Source organism: Centroberyx affinis, unplaced genomic scaffold (genome assembly GCF_046629955.1).
Source record: "Centroberyx affinis isolate AG114_WGS23_722 - 3 ecotype Tasmania unplaced genomic scaffold, CSIRO-AGI_Caff_v1 ptg005382l_1, whole genome shotgun sequence".
Classification (NCBI taxonomy): Eukaryota; Metazoa; Chordata; class Actinopteri; order Beryciformes; family Berycidae; genus Centroberyx; species Centroberyx affinis.
This window is the reverse complement of record NW_027282689.1, coordinates 7,372-25,000: the sequence shown is the minus strand read 5'-3', so window position 1 is coordinate 25,000 and position 17,629 is coordinate 7,372. Positions and strand designations below refer to the sequence as shown.

Below are 17,629 nucleotides of genomic sequence, written 5' to 3'. Positions count from 1 at the left end.
AATAAACTGGCCGATCCGAATGAAATTTCATTCCGTTTGAGAGGCTGTTTAACTCTTTCATAATCCGGTCGATGGATAAAATGTCAACATGTAAACACTCATTCCGATCACTTTCTTTATCTCGTCTCTTTCTGCACACGCTCGCGCATTTAACGTCAATTACGTTTCCCCTTTTTTCTGTGAGGATTTTAATGGATGTGCTTGTTTTTAACCCCGGGGCGCTCGGGCTTGATGTGGGCGGTGCAGCCCGTTTTTATATCAAGTCCTGACTCCGCCTCTCCGGGCCAGTTTCGGTTTACAGCGGTGAAAATTACAAATGGACCCGGGGGGGCAAAACAAAACAAAACGTCTTTTTCTGACACTTATGGAGTCGTATGTTTTGATAAAACTGTTGTTTCATCAGAAAGAACAGCAGTAAAGAAATAACCGACGCAGCTCCATCTTTTAAAAACATAAGCCCGTGCTAGAGTGCTGATTCGGTGTTTTGCGCATGTCAGAAACTTTTATTCTGATTCCATACTGTGGAGCATGTAAACACACAGCTTAATGAGATCGTTATATTTAGCGCTCATGTAAACACATCTTCCTTCGGAATGATTTCATTCAGAATGAAAAAAAATGTCTTATGTAACCGCAGCTACTTTGAATCATGAATAAAATGGTGAATAAAGCAGCTCTACCTGCTGCTGCACTATGTACTGTTAGGAAGGCGTTTCCACAGCAGCCAGCAGTGTTTGCGTCCTCTGTGGTCATCTGGTTTGGACTTACTGACCATAAGGAGTTTGTGAACGGTGTAAAAAACCACCCGGCTGTGGGTTCAGAGGTGGAAGGACGGCCTGGTGTTACATTTACTATTGTAAATTGCGAGCGGTCTCGATCCTGGTCTTGTTGTTGTGCTCTTTCAGTCTCGGTCTTGTCTTGGTTTTGACCATAAAAAGTCAAGGGGTGCATCCCAAGTCTCTTAAATTGCATCCACGTTTCCCTCACTTGCATCTTTTCCTGTGAGGAGAGAGGAAACGAGGAAATCTGTTTTTAGAGAAATGAGACGTCCTTTCCTCTGAAGCGTCATGTGAAGCGACGTCATGACGTTCAGCTGGAAGTCTTCCGGGAAGGAAGGCTGCTCTCGTGTCTCCTCGCTCAGCTCCTCAGAGATCCCTCCTCCCTCCTCCCTCCTCGCTCCTCAGAGCAGAAATAAGAGCTTTGGGACGACCTTCAACATGGCGGACCAGAACGACTTCCGGTTCAAGCGAGGAGCGAGGAAATATCAAATAAGAGACTTGAGACGTACCTTTGGTCTTGTCTTGGTCTTGTTGGGTATGGGTCTTGGACTTGTCTTGGCCTTGTTGGGTATGGGTCTTGGACTTGTCTTGTTGGGTATGGGTCTTTGACTTGTCTTGGTCTTGGTTGGTATGGGTCTTGGACTTGTCTTGGCCTTGTTGGGTATGGGTCTTGGACTTGTCTTGGTCTTGGTTGGTATGGGTCTTGGACTTGTCTTGGTCTTGGTTGGTATGGGTCTTGGGCTTGTCTTGGTCTTGGTTGGTATGGGTCTTGGACTTGTCTTGGTCTTGGTTGTATGGGTCTTGGGACTTGTCTTGGTCTTGGTTGGTATGGGTCTTGGACTTGTCTTGGTCTTGTTGGGTATGGGTCTTGGACTTGTCTTGGTCTTGTTGGGTATGGGTCTTGGTCTTGTCTTGGTCTTGGTTGGTATGGGTCTTGGACTTGTCTTGGTCTTGTTGGGTATGGGTCTTGGTCTTGTCTTGGTCTTGGTTGGTATGGGTCTTGGACTTGTCTTGGCCTTGTTGGGTATGGGTCTTGGACTTGTCTTGGTCTTGGTTGGTATGGGTCTTGGACTTGTCTTGGTCCTGGTTGGTATGGGTCTTGAACTTGTCTTGGTCTTGGTTGGTATGGGTCTTGGACTTGTCTTGGTCTTGTTGGGTATGGGTCTTGGTCTTGTCTTGGTCTTGGTTGGTATGGGTCTTGGACTTGTCTTGGTCTTGTTGGGTATGGGTCTTGGTCTTGTCTTGGTCTTGGTTGGTATGGGTCTTGGACTTGTCTTGGCCTTGTTGGGTATGGGTCTTGGACTTGTCTTGGTCTTGGTTGGTATGGGTCTTGGACTTGTCTTGGTCCTGGTTGGTATGGGTCTTGAACTTGTCTTGGTCTTGGTTGGTATGGGTCTTGGTCTTGTCTTGGTCTTGGTCTTGACTGAGACGGTCTTGACTACAACACTGCCATCTAGTGTTCAGCTGCTCCACGGTCAGAATCACCAAACGGAGAACTGGAAGCGCTCTGAATGCTTCCTCACAGAACCATGAGTCAGCATTTATGTTCAGACTCGGTTCCTCCTCCATGACAGGACGATGATGTCACGGCGTCCCGGTGGCTCAGCGGTCTGAGGTGTGACACATCTGACCGAGACGTTGTAGGTTTGAATCCAGTCTGGGATGTTCATCACATCTCTTTCTCTGTCTCTCTCTCTCTCTTTCTCAGTCTCTCTACTGGCAACTTTCAAAAATAAAGGCAAAAATGGCCCAAAAACATAATCTTAAAATAAAACGATTATGTGACAACAGGAATAAAACACAGCAGTTTCACCTGTTGGTCACATGAAACATTTAGCTAACGATCAGCTTTATTTACTAGACTGGATTTTAGAAATGTTTGATTCTGTGTCCAACACTTTTTAAACCTCCTCTCCTCCGCTCTTCTCCTCTCCTCCTCTCCTCTCTCCTCCTCTCCTCCTCTCTTGTCCTCTCCTCTCTCCCCCTCTCCTCTCCTCTCCTCTTCTCTCATTCTCCTTCACTCCTTTTCCTCTCCTCCTGTCCTCTCTCTCCTCCCTCCTCTTTTCTCTCTCAGTGTCTTAGCAGGTGTGACAGTCTATGTGCATGTTTCCCACCTTTAGCTGTGTGTGTGTGTGTGTGTGTGTGTGTGTGTGTGTGTGTGTGTGTGTGTGTGTGTGTGTGTGTGTGTGTGTGTGTGTGTGTGTGTGTGTGTGTGTGGTGTGTGTGTGTGTGTGTGTGTGTGTGTAGCTCCCCGGGCCTCTGTCAGCCTGTCATGGCTAATTCATGAGGCGCTGAACCACGCTGAGCGAGCTAACTAGACACACACACACACACACACAAACACACACATACACACACACACACACACACACACACACACATTCTCTCTCTCTCTCTCAAATTGGTTCTCATCTTAAAAGAGAGAGAGAATGTTAAGGAGAGACACACAACTACTTTCACTCACACTGACACACACACACACACGCACACACACACTGATACACACACACACACACACATATAGATTCTCATTTGTATGCACATACACACACTCTCTCTCTCTCTCTCTCTCTCTCCCTCTCTCTCTCTCTCTCTCTCTCTCAGCCTTTAAGGGTCAATATACAAATTGAGGTGAAATCATTTCATTTAATTACCTATAGCTCCGCCCCTTTGGCCCTGTTACCATAGAAACACACTAGAGGGAAGGAGGTGAAGGGAGGGAGGGAGGGAAGGAGGAGTAGAGGAAGGAAGAAGGAAAAGGAGGGAGCAGAGGAAGGAACGGAAGGAAGGAGAAAGAGAAGGAGGATGAGGGAAGAGAGAGGGAAGGAGGGAGGAAAGGAAGGAAGGAAGGGTGGGAGGAGTGAAGGAGGGAAGGAAACAAGCTCAGTAATTAGAAGGAAGGGTGAAGGTATAGGAGGGAGGGAGGAAGGAAGGAGGGATGGTGGGATACAGATGAAAAGAGAGAGATGGAAGGTGAAAAGGGAATGAGAGAGCAAATGAGGTACGGAAGGAAGGGAAGAAGGAAGGAGGGAGGGAAGAAGAACTAATTGGAGAGAGGGATGAAGGTATAGGAGGATGGGAGGAAGGAAGGAGGGATGGGATAGAGAGGGAAAGAAAGAAAGTGATGGACATAGGTGAAAGGGGAATGAGAGAGGGAAGGGAGGAAGGAAGGAAGGAAGGAAGGAAGAAAGGAAGGAAAGGGGGAAAGAAAGGAGGGAAGAAGGAAGGAGAAAGTGAAGGAGGAGGAGGGAATAGAGAGGGAAGGAGGGAGGAAAGGAAGGAAGGAAGGGTGGAAGGAGTGAAGGAGGGAAGGAGACAAGCTCAGTAATTGGAAGGAAGGGTGAAGGTATAGGAGGGATGGAGGGAGGAAGGAAGGAAGGAAGGAAGAGAAGGAGGGGAAGAAAGGGAAAGAGGGAAGGAGGAAGAAAGGGAAGGAGGGAAGGAAAGGAAGGAGGGAAAGAGGGAAGGAGAGGAAGGAAGGAGGGGAAGGAAGAAAGGAATGGAAAGGAAGGGAAGGAGGGGAGGGAAGGAAAAGAAGTAAGGGAAGGAGAGAAGGTGGGGAAGGACAGGAAGGAAGGAAAAGAAGGAAGGGACGCAGGGGAAGGAAAGAAGGAAGGAAGAGAGGAAGGAGGGAGGGAGAATGGATGGATGATTTAAAGGAGAAGGAGGAGGGAAAGAAGGAGACGAGATGAGAAAATGGAGGGATGAACAGAAGGAGAAAGGAGGTGGAGATCTGGTCTTCTGTTCAGATATTAATATATATACTGTAAATTGGTATATTGGTTTTCTGTCTCCATCCAGTAGTTTGTTGTGTTGTTCTTCTTGGTGGATAACCGGCCAATCACAGACGAGGTGACGTCACCTCCAGATGTTTCCAGTCTGATATGAGAAAATGTTTCAGGATGTAAAACCTCAGCGGTAAACGTCAGGTTTTGGTGTCAGTCCCTCAGGATCAAAGAGCGAGGGCTTCTTTCTAGAGCCGCCATTTTGTACCAAGAGACGTTCAACAATCATACAGGGAGAGATCCATCAGAGAAGAGGAGAGAGACCAGTTTCTTCACCACAGGAGCAGGAGAGAGACCAGAATGCAATGCAGCAGAGAGACAGGCTGGGGTTTGAGGAAGAATGGGACGACTCACTTTTTATAGACTAGAAAAACTCTCTCTTCCTCTTATGATACTCTCTCTCTCTCTCTCTCTTGGCACCGACATGTAAACCCACAGCAGGGTTGCCAGGTCTGTGTGACAAAACCAGCACAATGGCCAATCAAAACCAGCCCAAAACCAGAACTCAAAATATGCCTCTGCCAAACCATATACACTGCTTTTAAAGTCCAACAGCATTGCTATCATTGCCAAATGTATTGTAATATCTACAAAGTTACACCATAAATGTTTAGTGTGCCAGCATCAAAAGCAGTTTTCCCTCAACAGTTCTTTCACCTAGGTCCTAAAATGGCCTTGTGTAATTAGATACAGTATATTATCATAAATAAAATATAGCTCTGTGGTGTAGACCAGTGGTTCTCAACCTTTTTGTAGTCTCAGGGATCCTGTCTGAAAAGATTTAGTTACAGCCCGTGTGTGCTGTGTGTGTGTCATAGACTGTGTGTGTGTGTGTGTGTGTGTGTGTCATAGACTGTGTGTGTGTGTGTGTGTGTGTGTGTGTACGTGGGTGGCATGTTGGCGAGTGTGTACGTGCTGATCTGGAGTCAGTTTGGTAGGATTTGGGTATAAATAAATTATTTCATTTAAAATATGGATTTTTATTTATAGATATTATTCATGTGAAACCACAGACCTGGCAACCCTGACCCACAGCTGAAAGCAACAAGTCCCTGCTTGTTCTCCGGTGGTTGAAAGGCATTCTGGGAAACGTAGTAAATCACTAACTTGCAGTAGAAGTAGACAAGGCGTGCTGAGGGAAAGTGGGTTCAGCAAAAAAGTAAATGACAAGACTTCATCACTAAATAACTGCTGGGATGAACTGAACATCACAGACGGTTGAATTTTCCTGTCAGTTCCCTCTGATTCTTTAAAAAGTTCCATCATTTGGGTTAAAGTTGAGCTGTCAATCATGTTGTAAGAACAGACCTGTGTCACCTTCTTTCACACGGTAAATATCTCACTTTCACTTTGGAACCAAACCAAATTTTGGGAAGAGACTCGCAGCTGCTGCAGAACCGACTTCTGTCTCCGTTCCAGTTTTGATGCTTCGTCTCGTTTTTTCACTTCTCGGGACTTTTTTTGAAAGTCTTTCTCCTCACGAAGCAGGAGGAGGAACAGAGTTGGCAAGCCGGAGCGAGACTCAACACCTCCTCTCTCTCTCTCTCTCTCTCTCTCTCTCTCTCTCTCCGGTTACCGCTGGGTTATTTCTGTCCGCCTCCTGTGAAGAAAGGAACAGGACGGGTTTAAAACTTTATGCTTCCTCCAGAATCTGCAGTCAGGCCGTGTTCCTGCGGCTGCCGCTCCGACTCTCTCCTCCTTTCTTCCTGCTCTCTGCTTTCCCTGCGAAGCGTCTGGGGGATGAGAGGGAAGCTGGCAGATTTATAAATGTCTGAGCTTGTTGCCGGAGTGAAGACGGAGTGTCAGGACTCTCTGCTTCATAATGCATGAAGGCGGGACCGAGCAGGTAAACAGACCGTCAGATCGAACCGGAGAGCCGACAGACGGGCCGACGACAGACGCAAAAAGATCCGGGACGAAGAGAAGAGAGAAGACAGAGGGTTTTTCTAGATTTTCACAGAGCTTCGTTCATCATGTTCCAGCCGGTGGAAAGAGGAATTAGTTTCTTGTCGTCTTCCTCTTCATGGCTCAAACGAAGGAGGTCTGGAGAAATCCTCGTTATGAACGGTGGGATAACGAAACCAAAGGCAGCTCTGATTTGCTCTGAGTCTGAAACGCCCCGGTGGCTCAACTGCTGGAGTTTGTTCAGTCCTAATCACAGCGGCACTGGGTTTGAATCCGGCCCGTTCCCTTCAGCCTCTCTCTGCCCCGTCTTTACTGTCTCTCTCCACTTTCAACTGTCCAATAAAGGCAACAAATTATCTTTAAAAAACTGAGATTCTCCCACAATCCCCCAGAAACTTATGGAACTTCTGGTTTGTTTTTGTTTTTCTGCCCAGGTAGAACAAGTTTCCATCGTTAGCTTAGCTGCAGCGCTAGCTACTTTGCAGAGTAAATTGAAGTTATTGTGTTGATACTGCAGTGATCTAACGAAGTCCCTGTCCTCAGCAGGGATTCACCAAGACGACAAGACAGAACAGGCTGTCGCCCCGTGTCACTGTCATGTCAGTTTTGTTAGCTAGGCAGCTAACTGTAGCAACTTCTTTTGTTTGTTTATTGATGCTTTCAGCATTATTACAGGTTCATAAAGACAATTGTCATTAAAACACTGAATTATTTTGCTGTTACAATAAAACATCAATACTAAGTCAATCTCTGAACCCATCGTCTATCAGTCTGACGACGATCAGACTCTGGGGGCGACGGCCAATATTTGGGGGTTTCCGGTGTAGCCAGCGGACATCCGGGCCAAGACTTCCTCTTCCTGAGCCGGTCATTGTTTACAGTCCGATTAGCGACTTGAGACGTGAGAACGGAGTCGGAGTCGAGAGACGACGTCTCATATGCAGATTTCTGTTTATAGAGATTAGCCGAAATGTCGTCCGGACCTAAAACACCTACAGAAAGTCTGGATGTTTGTGTTTTGTGTGGAGAAACGTTCGACTCTCGCGTCTCAGGTTGCTAATCGGACTGTAAACAATGACCGGCTCAGGAAGAGGAAGTCTTGGCCCGGATGTCCGCTGGCTGCACCGGAAACCCCCAAATATTGTCCGTCGCCCCCAGAGTCTAATCGTCGTCAGACCGATAGACGATGGGTTCAGAGGTTGATACTAAGTAGACTAAAAAATTTAAAATGTTGCAGTTATCTAAGCTAAAATCTAATATCTCATATCTCAAATCTAAAATCCGCTCTCTTCCTTGTTCCACTTCCTTGTTCTTTATATGATGTTAACAGGCTCCGCCCATAACTCCGCCCATAGCCCCACTCTAGCAAGACCTGACTGGTCTGAATTAGGACTGGGCGATATGGCTGAATATATACAGTATATGGTTCCATATTGATATATATCACAATATTATTCACAAATGTTCATCTCATAGAGGTTCAACACCCAACATCTAATGGACTGGTTGGACTGGGTGTGTGATTTTTATGTGATTTTTCTTTTGTGTTTTGTATCCCATGATGATGAGCTGCATGATGTTTTCCTCGGTGCTGCGGGTTCGAAGTCCGACACGAATTCCCCTGCAGTGTCGATAAACTTTTATCTTATCTTGTTTTATTATGGCTGGATGAACCGGTCTGGGTGAGAAAACCTTTCAAAGTAAATTTTAACTGCATGTTCACATCCAGCTGACTGAATCGATACGACGGGCGGATCTGGGGTTTAGTTTAGTGTTTGATAATGTCATTTACTCCTCTGCAACTCCAATCAAAACACAAGTCAGTAGTTTTGTTTTCGCCCCTCTAAATGTCAGATTGAAGTTGAATTGTCCCAAAACTAACATGATACCCCACATCATTCCCTGAGTCTTCCTTCTACTTTGATTAGAAATGGTAGAAAAGTTTCTGTCTCTGGTGGAAGTAAACGGACGTCGACTGTTTGGTTTCCTGGTTGAATGTTAGCGGTTTTGTGTTGTTCTGTGGTTTCGGAGCAGCTGATCCCGACAGATCGCTGCAGGACAGTCGGTCTGAGCACGAGGACGAGGGCCGAGACAAGGCCCGGCTTGTGTTAACTTTACTGTTTTCCTATAAAAATCTCTTTTCCTCGGGATTGTTTTTAGACCCGGCGCTCTTATAAAAAGCCTATTGAGTCTCTGTAGTAAAAAGAGCTTTAAACTGCGGATAAACTGCTGTGTGAGGAGATGAACCGGGGGGGAAAGGCTCTATTTACGACACAATAAACCCAGAGAGACGAGGGTGTGTGTGTGTGTGTGTGTGTGTGTGTGTTGGCTGCGGGGCAAGGAAGGGAGGGTTGTGTGTTAATCACATGCAACATAAACCTCTCTATTAGCAGCACCCAGGCCGCTACAAAGGCAAACAGCAGCTGCTACTTTTTGTCTGTTCTTAGGGTCAAAGGTCATGAAGAGAGTCTAGATTACATATCAGTAAAAAATCTGCTCATAAATACTTCTGACGCTACAAAGGCCGAGCCGCTGTCGACTGAACTATTTTGAATTTTAGGATTGAAATCTCTCATCTTGTCAAAATGTCCCTCCATGACTTTTCCAGACAAGCCAGTGTTGTTGTTGTTAGATTTTTAAAAATCAGGCAAATAAAAGGTGTTAATGATTATATTTGCATTTTCTGTCAACTTGTTGGCTGTCTGTTCGACCCCAAAATCCATCGAACCTTTCCAGTTCACTGAAGCACTGCAAGAAAAACAAACTTCCTTTCATCCTGTCAGAATGTGAATCTGTTGAATATGGACACAAATACAAACACTTTTTGTATCATTTACGTATGCAAATTAGATAACATTTCATAGAAATGTGCCAATTCACGTATCAGTCATAACACTTACTGTATTTCTCAGTTGATAAAGTCTGAGAGCATTTTTCTGTCTCGTTCTGATGAATAAATAAATAGCTGGTAATTTGCAAAAGGGATTTGTAAAACATTGGTGGCTGAATTATTTACAGAATACTATGTTTAAAGCAGATTCTTTGCTATTTGTTATGTACAATACCCCACACAATAGAAACAGAAAGAAAGATATTTTAAAAAGCCTGTAAAGAAGAGCAGGTCAGTGGCTGAAACTAGCAGGAAGATGACATGTTGAGCAAATGGCCCATGAAGGTTTCTGTTTTCTTAATTTTGTGCTCAGTGTTGTTGATGCAGTTGATATACAAAATTAATAAATTAGTATTTAGGGTTGTCTCTGCTGATTGTTTTGTACATTTATGAAACTACATTTTATGATAGATAGATAGATAGATAAGATAGATAGATAGATAGATAGATAGATTAGCATTTCATCACATCACATCACAAAATCACCAGTAGACCAGTAGGGGGGGACGGGCAAGACCAGCTGGAAATCTTTTGTGACCAGGAAGGAATGGCCAAAGTGCATGGGGGATAAGGTGCTGGTGCATTACCTGTTTACAAATGTAATGGCTTGTGGAACAAATGAAAACTTGGATCTATTTTTAGTGAATAGAGGGGGGCAATATCGCCGCCCAGATGGCAACAATTCAAATGAGGAGGCAAGGGGGCCTCTGGTCACCCACAATGTTGTTTGCCTTCTTCAACGTTCTATCTCTGTAGATGTATTCCAGACTTGGTATCGTAATCCCTAACAGTTTACTGGCCGTTGTTACGGTTTTTCTGACTGTCTTTTTCTGTGCCTCAGTAGCATTGCTAAACCAGCAGATGATGCAGAAGGTTAAAACAGTTTCAATAAAAGCACAGTAAAACATTTGGGGCATTTTGCTGTGGACGTTAAAAGAAAGCAATTTCTTTAGAAAGTACATTCTTTGTTGTGTCTTAGTGCTTATGAGGTCAGTCCACAGGTCCCATTTAAGTTTATGGCCGAGCACAATACCTAGGTACTATTGTCTCCCATTTATAAAAGTAGGGTTATAGGATCGCAGCCTTCTAAAATCAATGGACATGTCCTTTGTTTTAGAGGTGTTTAGGAGAAGGTTTGACTTCTCACACCAATTTAGGAAGTAGTCAAGAACTGGCCCATGCTCCTCCTCCCCATCATATAGGAGGCTCACCAAGGCAGTATCATCTGCGTACTTAACAAAAAGTGTTACAGAAGTTTTAGAAGCAAAATATAATATCCAGACAGGATTTCCATTTTCCAACCTCACAGACAAACAGTCAGTCAGTCAGTCCGGCTCTGCAGCTGCAACATTCAGCCTGTGCAGGACGTGGCAGGCTGAAGTCGGTGCCGCCTCAGTCTGCTGGTAAACCTGCAGTAAATATTGGAGCGAGTGTTTGCTCTGTTGTTCAGCCTCTCTCTGTTTGCTCAGCTCATCTGTACACACACTGATTCAACTCTACACTGATTGCTTTGTGGCGTTTCAGGGACGAACTGAGCTGAACAAACCTGAGCTGTTTCCACTGGGAAGGCTGGAGCTGCAGGATGGAAATCAGCCATCCAATTACAATTAATATCACTAAAAAAAATAAAAACTACTAAAACATTCTTCCAGCTTTTATTTGTCTCTCCCTTCGCTAATATTTTGTTCCATCTGTTGTCAGGGTGCTGTCACCTCCGACCTTTGACCTCCTTACTGTTAGTCCCTTGTAATGTTGGTGATCTAGGAACTGAAGCTGATTCTGCTGCTGAGCTCAGTGGATCAGAATCACAGAAATTACTTGAATGTAAAATGTGAAATATAAATGTAATTTTCTGCCAATGAGGAAAGATGTGCAGGATTCTGGACTGCTGTCTGGTGCAGTGGAGGATCTGAAAGATTTTAAGGATGAAGGTGAAGATGTAGAAGATGATGAAGGCATAGAAGATGATGAAGATGTTGAAGACGTTGAAGATGCAGAAGAAGTTGATGACACTGAAGACAGAAGTTGAAGATGTTGAAGACGTTCAAGATGTTGAAGACAGAAGAAGTTGAAGATGTTTAAGATGTAGACGTTGAAGACGTTGAAGATGCAGAAGATGTTGAAGATGTGAAAGATTTTGAGGATGTAGGAAGATGTTAATGACGCTGAAGACAGAAGTTGAAGACGTTGAAGATGTAGAAGACGAAGATGTTGAAGACGTTGAAAACGTTGAAGACGTTGAAGACGTTGAAGATGTTTAAGATGTGGACGTTTAAGACATTGAAGATGCAGAAGATGTTTAAGATGTGAAAGATATTGAAGATGTAGAAGATGTTGATGACGCTGAAAACAGAGGAAGTTTTACGATGTAGAAGATGTTTAAGATGATGACGCTGAAGACAGAAGTTGAAGATGTTGAAGACGAAGAAGACGTTGAAGACATAGAAAAAGTTGAAGATGTTTAAGACGTAGAAGATGTTGATGACGCTGAAGACAGAAGTTGAAGACGTTGAAGATGTAGAAGACGTTGAAGATGTAGAAGACGTTGAAAACGTTGAAGATGTTTAAGATGTGGACGTTTAAGACATTGAAGATGCAGAAGATGTTGAAGATGTGAAATATATTGAAGATGTAGAAGATGTTGATGACGCTGAAGACATAGAGGAACTTGAAGATGTAGAAGATGTTTAAGATGATGACGCTGAAGACAGAAGTTGAAGATGCTGAAGACGTAGAAGACATTGAAGATGTTGAAGACGTTGAAGATGTTGAAGAAGTTGAAGATGTTTAAGATGTAGACGTAGAAGACGTAGAAGATGTTGAAGACGTAGAAGACGTTGAAGATGTTGAAGATGCAGAAGATGTTGAAGACGCTGAAGACATAGAGGAAGTTGAACATGTTGAAGATGTTGCAGATGTAGAAGATGTAGAAGAACATTTGTTTTGACCGCTGCATGCTGATTGGCTGGAAAGCGCGGCACTGTGTGTTTCCATGTTGTTTCTCTAATCAGGTTGTTCTCCCATGGTGCCTCCTGCTCTGGGAGAATCTGGGAGCATCAGAGTGTGTGTGTGTGCTTTTGCATGTGCAGACTTGTCTTTTGTATGGGCAGATACACATATGTGTGTGAGTGTGTGTGTGTGTGTGTGTGTGTGTGTGTGTGTGTGTGTGTGTGTGTGTTCTCATGGCTCACTGATTCATTTTGTTCCTGGCAGCGTTTCTCTGATTATCCTGCAAGCAGCTTGTTATGATCGCTCCGAAACTCTGTATATGTGTGTGTGTGTGTGTGTGTGTGTGTGTGTGTGTGTGTGTGTGTGTGTGTGTGTGTGTGTGAAAGAAAGAAAGAAAGAAAGAAAGAAAAGCTGGTTTCTCATATCTGCTGCTGTTTGCATCACTTTCTTTCTTTTCTTTCCGGCTGTGGGGAGATTTCAGCAGAGATTTTGTTTGTTACGATATTATTATGAGTCTGATTCTCTACAATAAATTCTCCTTATCAGACAGCAGTGGAGGGCGATATGGCCTGAACTTTACATCACAGCATTTTTCAAATTGTGGACGGAAACAGTAGATATCATGGTGTTCTCATTTTCTGGTAATGTCATTTGAAAATTGTAAATTACAGAATCTTGTGGGAAACAGGCAGCAGGATTTACTCTGAAGAGTTTTGACAGAGTGCGTCCCTGATTTCATTGTGGAGAAGAAAAAGTTGTTTCTACAATACTCATGTTTGGTCGTCAGGTGGTACAACAGGTTTCTACAAAGCTGCGGATGATAGTGTTCTATAGATTTCTGTTTATATAACCAAAACAAGTCTGCAGGATGGAGGAGAGCCGTTTTGTTTTAGTTTGGTCGGAGATTGGGAGGAGTGGGCGGGGCAGACAGGGCAACTTCCCAGGGCGCCACGCCACTAGGGGCGCCAAATTTGCCCACACTTGTCTTAATTTGATTGTTACTAGGGTGACACTGGGTGACACAGCATAAATACATTTATCGCGATCTACAAAGAAAGAAAAAACAGAAATAAACTTGCTATGCTTCAGGAACATTGTGCTCCTTGTTTTACTGAGACTGAGTTACAGCAACAGGTTGAGTTCTGCTCCCAGTCTGTCTCCCGACGAGGAGCTTTGAGTCTCTTTCAGTAAAGTAATAATAAATATTGCACTATGTGAGTTGATTTAAGTGACATGAGACACAACTGGAGAGGATTTACTAAATTGTTTTGAATGTAGCGTAATGTATTAACCAATCAAGGGCGATGTGTGTGTGTGTCGGGTGAAGGTAAGATGCCTTTGCAGTTTATTTTCATGACTTTTTGCTGCGCCGTGCTTTTTACATATTTACTGTGTTGTTTTTCTTGTTTGTCAGTTGCGTATTTAGCAACTGCGTAATGGTGAGAGGGACACATAGTTTTTGGCATTTGGCATTGCGTAATGGTGAAAGCATATGGCAATTTGGCAACAAAATACATGTCAGGAACAAAGTAAAGTGCAAATTTTCATAGTAGATGATCCTATTTTTCTATTTTGCATGGTAACGCTGTGTGTGTGTTTGAGAGAGAGAGAGAGAACGCTGGCACTGAGCGCTCGTTTCACCTTCACCTCCCTCAGGCTTCCTGTCTCTGCTCACATCGACAAACCTGCAGCTGCTTTCAGAAACTTTGTGACTGATGACAGACGAGTTGATGTTCAGTCTGTAGAGCGTAGATCTGTCCGCTTGGCGAATGTTCAACCACAGACTGTCGGCTTCCTGCTCATCTGGCAGAAATGCTACGGGCAAATCTGAACCTTCATAAACCTGTGAAAGTAGTTTCTGTTGTTCACATGGTGCTGGGGTAAATTAGAGTAACCTGCACGCTGATGTAAAACAGGAAGGAGAATGTGCAGAACTGAGGCTTACTGATGCAGGAAAAAATATTTATTTACATGTTCCAAGTGACAAAAAAGTGCAAAACAATTGTGTGAGGTGAAAGAAACGTGTCAGCGTCACACCATCGACTGACGACACACCGCTTAACGTTCAGTCTGCAGACGGTGAGTGTTTCTGCATGGTGAATGTTTAACTAAAGATTCACTTCAGTAGAAACCTCAGCACAGATTTCTCCTGTCCCTGTTCCCCCGTCAGTCTGCTGGACGTCCGGTTCAGGAAGCTGAGATCACGTCTCTGCTCCCATAATCCTGTTCTCAGGCTGTTTGAGCAGCGTTAAACCCAGTAAACTGACTGCTGTCTGCTGATCCAGGACCAGCTGCTGCCAGTCTGTTGACAGCATGAAACACACTGTGATCCAGGCTGTGCGTGTGTGTGTGTGTGTGTGTGTGTGTGTGTGTGTGTGTGTGTGTGTGAATGAATATGAGTTTGTGTGTGTGTATGAATAAAAGGTCCAATCAGTAATCAATTTCTTGTTCTTCTCCTTCTTCTTTCCCTCCTCCTCCTCTTCTTCTTCCTCTTCCTCCTCTTCTTCCCCTTCTTCCTCTTCCTCCTCCTCCTCCTCCTCTGCTTCTTCTTCCTCTTCCTCCTCCTCCTCCTCTTCCTCAGGTGGAGGACTAAGCAGAATCTGGATTACTGTTTCCTGATGATGTACGCTCAGTCCAAAGGAACTTACTACGTCCAGGTAGGAAATAATCAATGACATCGATCCAGTTCCTGTCCCACAGTTCAGTGGTTACATATGGCTCCATAAACATCAACTGTTGTTACAGCAGCATCTTGTAGCCGTTTCTATGGTTTAAAAAGCTTAAAACTTGTATATAGAACAACTTTATTGTTAGACCAACGCGTTTCGGCTTGTGGCCTTCACCAGGGTCATCATGAAACACATTACAAACAACATTGTAGGGTAGCAGAAAAATTTCAGAAAGGTAAAAAAATAAAAGTCATATACATCCACACACATATCAGCCAATGGGGTACCTATAAAGATGGGTTGGGTATATGGTCATGTGGCATCAGGCCAATCGTAGTCCCAGACTGGCAGGGAGGCAAGGGGAGTGTCCAATAAGGGGCATCATGGGTGACTCCATATTAGGTCCTAAACTGGAGAAGTGCACCTAAGGGGTGGGACTGGAGTTTGTACAGAAGAGGCCTCAACCCAAAATTTGCCTGTTTGAAGTGGCCTGCTTTAAAAACACTTTAAAAAACTTTTTATAAAGTGCTATATATGGAAAGAGTAGGAAGAGCAACAAGATACATCATAAAAAACACATCATAAAAGAATAACATAAAAAATAATAATACATCATAAAAAAAATACATCATAAAAAACCACTACAAAACCACATTAATGAGAGATATTTATGAACCACTATAAAAACTCATTAATTGAGAAGTCCTCATTCATGCCCCCTGGAAATAAACTTTTGAAATAGAAAATCCAAAATGCTTCTCCCTTTTTCTTGAGAAAATTGACATTACCACCTCTTTGGCTGGACTTAATCACTTCTATGCCTATAAAAAGTAGAGATGAAATGTGATGTTGCTTTTCATTTAAATGTCTTACAACAGGACTGGTTACATCATTCCTGTTAATGGAGCTCCTATGTTCAGTGATACGCTCTTTAAGGGAAGGAGATGTCTCGCCTATATATATTTTACCACATGGACACAGCCATGGACACAGCCGTTTCTATGGTTACCACCAAGTGGCCAAAACCGAAAAAATCGAATTTTGAAGTCGATCCTGAAGCTCAGCAGCAGCAGTTCCTCTAACGTCCAGAAGGACTCCAAACCTCCAACACATGAAGTCACCAGACCACAAACCGACTTCTGATAAAATATAAAGTCAAGACATTTTCTCCACCAGAGGTTTTGGTCTCAGCAGCTAATTTCACTTCTTCTAATGTCTGTCCTGATGGAGATTTTCAAAATAACTGTCATTAACAGATATAACAGATAAAACATAGGGTTTTTCTAGTGATCGACAGGTCGTCTATTACAGGCTAATAGTAGGCGGAGCTGTGGACGGCCCAAACTCCGCCCCCTCCACCTTGGCTCCGCCCTCTGCCTCTCTTTGGCTACTCCGGCTCTAAATACTGTCAACATGGCGGAGACCGTAAACACAATCTGCAGCTTCAAAACCTTCAGAAGACGATGGAGGAAGAAACTCGCTGCTCCACCTGGTCACAGTCTGAGGTTTCCACAGGTGGAGCCAGGTGTTCTGTCTCTTCCTGAGGAACACTGAGCGTCCGCAGGCAGCTGTCCTTTGTGCTGAGGGAATTACCCAGAATTCAGTTGGTGGTGACGCGCCTCTCTCTCTGATGATGTTTCAGGAGGTCAAACCCTCTGATCCTCCTGGCCGCTGACTCAGCTGTCTGTCCTGCAGCTGCAAATCACAGAAGAAGAATGTAACATGTTATATATAAACACATGTGATGATGACAGAGCCGCGTACCTGATGTCAGTCTGGGGATTCGAACCAGCAACCTTCAGGCCACAAGCCGTCTTCTGTAAAGGCTGTGCATGGGTTCAAGTCCGAACTTCAACACCATGTAGGAAATAAAATAGAACATTGTGTCCTTTGCCCTGAATATCATAGTGTATCATAGTATCATAAGTCAGTAAAGGATCTTCATGTGATCATGTCCTGATCACATGAAGCTGTCATGAGCATGTATGACTTCCACATGATATTAGAAGTTCAGCCCTCAGACTGGTGTTCATTGTTAGAGACAATCATGTAAGAATAGACTTTATGTTAGTGTGCAGGCCTGGAATGAAGTCATTTTTAGGGCAAGGCCACTTTGGCCTTTGATAAATACAAATTTATTGGGGCATCGCGGCCAAAATGCAGGGCACCAAGGCCAAAACCAATGGTTATTAAAATCCTTTTTTCAGTCCTTTTTCCTCAACAAAATAAATATCCTAATAGAAAAATGAAGTGCTGCAGTGTGACACAGCTCATATGTCAGATGGCCCAGACTGCAAAGTGAATTACATGTCCAGTAACACACGATAACGGAAGTGTAACCCAGGTTATTTTCTGTAGCTACAAATTACAGATGTCCCCTAAACGCCTCACATTCAGACTATCGGTAGACGCTACAATTTACCGATGTTCCCTAAATGCCTCATATGCAGGTTAAACCCAGTTAATTTTGCTACATTCTTCATTACAGCAGCTAATTACCCGCTGTACATTTAAACTGACTCTAGTTCTGCTCAGGCTCTCATAGCTCTCTCCTTCTTTTAGCGACTTTTTCGCTAATCCCACAGTTGTTTACACGCTTTTCAGATCTGCTAGTTACTTAGCTTTGTAGTTAGCGATGGCTTCTCGCTCTCC

General features: G+C 43.9%; 1 protein-coding gene across 1 annotated transcript in view; it reads left to right on the top strand.

Annotated features, from left to right (window-relative positions):
• Positions 1-14,965, top strand: part of LOC139667246 (alpha-1,3-mannosyl-glycoprotein 4-beta-N-acetylglucosaminyltransferase B-like) — a gene marked incomplete at its 3' end in the record, with an annotated part of 28,933 nt that extends 13,968 nt beyond the window's left edge. Inside the window, exon 5 of the mRNA XM_071546694.1 lies at positions 14,890-14,965. Coding sequence (XP_071402795.1) covers positions 14,890-14,965 — 76 coding nt within the window. The remainder of the gene's footprint in view (positions 1-14,889) is intronic.
• Between the last annotated feature and the right edge of the window lie 2,664 nt (positions 14,966-17,629).